The 4,124-nt window shown below is 65.7% G+C and overlaps 1 protein-coding gene across 1 annotated transcript; it reads right to left on the bottom strand.

The window, feature by feature from the left end:
* Window positions 1-18: 18 nt before the first annotated feature.
* LOC109169310 (ribosome-binding protein 1-like) lies at window positions 19-2,997 on the bottom strand (the record flags this gene model as incomplete). The annotated part of the gene is made up of 1 exon (XM_019318178.1): window positions 19-2,997. A coding segment is annotated over one exon (2,979 nt), but the record flags the coding sequence as incomplete, so codon positions are not given.
* Window positions 2,998-4,124: the final 1,127 nt, after the last annotated feature.

Below are 4,124 nucleotides of genomic sequence, written 5' to 3'. Positions count from 1 at the left end.
GGTTTTCCTTCCCTCTGCCCGCTCTCCCCTCCTGTTCTCTGCTGGCTGGTTTTTCTGCGTTCTGGTGGGTTTGTCTTTCCCTGTCTCCTTCCTGCGCTTGTCTCTTGTTCCGCCCTTTCTTGCTCTTCCTCTGCCGCTTCTTGTGGTTTGGCGCTGCCTGTTGTTCTTCCTGGCCTCTGCTCCCTGCGCGGCCTTGTCCTGCTCTGTCCCTGTTGTGTCTCCTGCTTCTTCTGGCTTGTCCTCTCTCCCCCCTTTCCTGCCTCCCTCCCCGCTTGCGTCCTCTTGTTGTCGCCTCTGTCGGCCCGCCTGTTTGGCGCGTCTCCCCGGCCGCTGCTCTCCTCCCTCTTTGGTTCGCCCTTCCCTCTTTGTTCTCTCTCCGCCCGCCCCTCCCCTTTGTCCCCCCCCCTGCCCTCCTTTCCGCTTTGGCTTCTTTCCCTTCCCGCTCTCCTCTGGTGTTTTGGTCGTTCCTGGTCTCCGCTCGCCCCTCTTTCTCGTCTGCCCGCTGTGTGTCCTGCTTCCGCCCCGCCGCGCTTGTCGGCCGCTGTGCGGCCTGTCGCCTCCCTCTCGCCCTTTCCTTGTCCCGTTCGCTTCTTTCTTTCCCCCCCTCCCTTCTGTTGCGCCGTTCTCGGCGCTGCGCCCTCCTGTGCTCTCCCCTGCTCGGCGCCGCCTCTGCCTCTCGTGCGTTCTCCCCTTCCTTTCCCTGCTCCCTCCTCCCTCTCTGCCCTTTTCTTCTCGCCTCCTTCTTTTCCTTCTGCCCTCTTCTGCCCCGCGTTCTTCCCGGCCTTGCCGCTTCTGTCTTTTTCTCTCCGCCCGTCTCCCCCGCTGTCTCGCGCGCCCTCCTCTCCCCCCCCCCTCTGTCTTTCTTTCCCCCCCTGCTTTCCGTCTGTGTTGGCCCCCTGCGGTCTCTGTGCCCCGCTCTCGCCCTTCTCCGTGGTGCTCCCTCTTCCTGCTTTGTGTGGCGTTCTGCTTTGTTTCCCCCTCGCCCCTGCGCCCCCCCTTTTTCTCGGCTCTCTTCTGCTCTTCGGTCCCCCTTTCCCTGCTTCCCGTTTTCTCCGCTTCTCCCTCTCTCTGCCGTTTCTGTGCCCCCGTCGTCTCTGCCCGCGTTTTGCTTCCTCCGCTTTGGCTCGGTGCCCCGCCGTTTCCTTTGTCCCCCCCTCCCCGTTGTCTGCGGCCCGCGTTCCTTCCCTGCCCCGTTGCTTTGCTTTGTCCCTCCCTCTGCCGGCCGTTCCGCTCGCCGCCCCCTTCCCCTTTTGCTCCCCCCCTGCCTGCTGCTCCTCCGCTTCGCTTTCCCCCCCTGCCTCGCCGCCTTCTTCTCCTTGCGGTCCCCCTGGTCCCTTTCGGCTCCCTTTCCCCCCTCTTTTCCCTTTTTGTCCCTCTCCCTCTGTTCCCGCTCCCCTGCTCGGTTGCCCCGCCCTCCGCCCCTTTCCTTTTCCTGTCCTCTGTCTGGCCCCCCCCTGTCGCCCTCCCCTCTCGCTTCCGTTGTCGCTGCCGTCCGCCCTCTGGTGGGGTCGCCGCTCCCTTCTGCCTTTCTGCCCCCCCCTGTCTCGTGCCTGGTGTCCTCGTCTTCTTCTGCTCTTTTTCCTTCCTTTGCTCTCTGTCGCCCCCTCCCCTTCCGGCCGCGTCTGCCCTTTTGTTTGCCCGTCGTGCCCCTGGGCGTGTCCTCTTTCCCTTTGCCCCTCTTCTTTTTGCCCCTTGCCTCCTGCGCTTGCTGCGTTCCTTTGGCCCGGTCCGTCTCTGCCGTCTGTCCTCGTCTCCTTCTCTTTCCTTGTTCTGCCCTGCCTGCGCTGCCTGTCCTTGTTCCTCCCTGTGCTCTGCTGTGGTCTTCGCCCTCCCCTCTTTGCTGCCCTTCGGTGCGTTCTTCGCCGCTTCTCCTCGTTCCCCTCCCCGCCCCTTTTTCTCCTTCGGCTTTCTGCCCGCGTCTCGCCTCTTCTCTCCGGTCGCTGTGGTGTCCCTCCTCTGGCTCTTTTTCTTCCGCCTCTCCCCTTCCTTGCTTCCGTTTTCCTTCTCTGGCTCTTCTCTGCGTGCTGCGCTCTTCTTTTCTGCCCCGTCTGTCTTCCGTTTCTTTCGCCGCTCCTCTCTTTGCTTCCGCTCGTCCTTCCGCTTCTTCTTCCTTTCCCCCGTTGTTCCCCGCTCGCCCCCGTTTTGCCCCTTCTGCTTTCCCGTTGCGTCTGTCTCTCTTCCCCCTCCTCCGTTGCTCTGTCTGCTTCTTCCTCTGCTTGCTCTCCGTCTGCCTGCCTGTCTGTCGCCGTCCCGCCGCTCCCCCGTTTCCTCCCTTCTCCTCTGCCTGCTCCTTTGCCGTTTCCTCCTCCTCCTCCCTTCGCGTCGCTCCCGCCCTCGCCTTTTTCCTCTTGCGCTCCGTTGCCCCTTCCGCCTGTCTGTGCCCTCTCCTTCCCCTTCCTCCCCTGCCCTGCCCGGTTGCGGGCTTTCCCTGTGTCTGTGGCCCTGTTTCTGTTTTGTCTTGTTCGCCCCGTCTGCGCTTGCTTGTTCTGTGCGCCCGGTGCTTGTTTCCGCCTTTTGCTCTGCGGCGTTGTTGCCTTTGTCTTGTGTCCTGGTCGCCTGCCCTTGCCCTTTCTGTTGCCCCTTTTCCGCTTTTCTTGCCGTTCTTGGTTCGCCGCGCTCCGGTTTCCTCCTCTCTGTCGTCTGTGTCCGCTTCTCGCTCCGCCTTCCGCCCCCCCGCTCCCTGCCTTTCCTTTTCTGTTGCTTCCCCGCTCCTCCTCCGCCCGCCCTTCCCGTTCCTCTGTGTGTCCGCTTCCCCTGCGTTCTCCGCCCGTCTTCTTTTCCCCCCCTGTGTGTTCCTGCCTCGCCGTTCCTTTCCTTCGCCCGCGTTTCGGTCCCGCTCTGCCGCTCTTTTTGCCCCCTCTCTCCTCCGTGCCTGGTTCCCCCCGCCTTGCGGCTCGGTTCCTCCCGTTCTGCCCCCTCCTGTGGCCGGTCGCCCTGGTTTCGTCTTCCGTCCTTCTGCGCGCTTCGCCTTCTGCCCGCCCCCTTTGCTCGCTTTGCCTGTTTGCCCTCCCTCGTTCCTTCCCCTCTGGTTTCCCGCCTTTCCCCTCCCCGTTTCGCCTCTTTTCCCCCTGTGCCCCGCGTCCCCCCGCTTCCTGCCGCGCTCCTCCCCTTGCGTTCCGTGCTTTGTTGTTTCCGCTCCGCGGCCTTCCTTTCCTCGTCTGTCCCCGTCTCCCTGGGCTTTTCTTCCGTCCCTCCTTGTGCCTTCTGCGTCGTTGGCCGCCTCCCCCCCGTTCGGCTGGTGCGCTCCCCCTGGTTCCTTGTGCTTGCCGCTCTCTCTCCCTCCGCGCCTTCCCGCCCGCGTCGTTGTGCCCCTCTCGTTCTGGTGGTTTCCTCCTTGCGTCCCTCCTGCCTCCCCCCCCCCGCCCCCGCCCCCCCGCCGCCTTCCCCCCCCGCGCGCCTGCCCCCTCCCCCGCCCTTCGGCTCCCGTCCCTCTGTCGCCTTCCCCGCTCTGCTCCCCCCTGTCCTTTTGCCTTTCCTCCTTTTCCGTCCCTTCCCGCCCTCGCTTGCTGCCTTCGCCTCCTGCTTGCTTCCGTTCCGCGCCTCCTCCGTCCTGCTCGCTCCTGCGCGCCCTCCGCGCCCGCTCCCCCCCCCCGCCCCGCCCCCGCCTGTTTCCCCCGTTCGCTCCCGGTGTGTCTCTCCGTCTGGGGGCCGCTCCCCTCGGCGTCCCCTCCCCTCCCTCCTCCTCCCCTGTCCCCCGGTCGCTCTCCCTCCTCTTCCCCCCGTGCCCCCCCCCGGTCCCTCCCCCGTCTCCCCCGGTTTCGTGGCTTGTTGCCGCTGGCGCGCCCTGCCTCCCGCCGTCCCCTGCCCTCCCTTCCCTTGGCGCGCCCCCTCTGCTGCCGTCCCCTTCCCTGCCGCTCTCTCCGTTGTTCCCCCCCCGTGTGCTCTCCGTGTCCTTTCGTTTCCGCCGCCGTCCTCTTCTCCCGTTCCTCCTCTTCCTCCCCCTGCCCCTGTTGTCTTGCGCCGCTGCCTGCCCCTCCCCGCTCTCGTCTCCTCCGCTGCTCTGGCGTGTTTCTTCTTCTCTTTCGGCGTCCCCCTCCTTCCTTCCGCCTGGGTCCTTCTCGCTCCTTCCCTCCCCCCTCTCCCTCGCTGTCTTTGCTTGTCGCCGGTCGGCCTCTCCCGCGGCC

Source organism: Ipomoea nil, unplaced genomic scaffold (assembly GCF_001879475.1).
Source record: "Ipomoea nil cultivar Tokyo-kokei standard unplaced genomic scaffold, Asagao_1.1 scaffold3280, whole genome shotgun sequence".
NCBI lineage: Eukaryota > Viridiplantae > Streptophyta > Magnoliopsida > Solanales > Convolvulaceae > Ipomoea > Ipomoea nil.
This window is presented reverse-complemented; position numbering and strand designations above follow the sequence as displayed.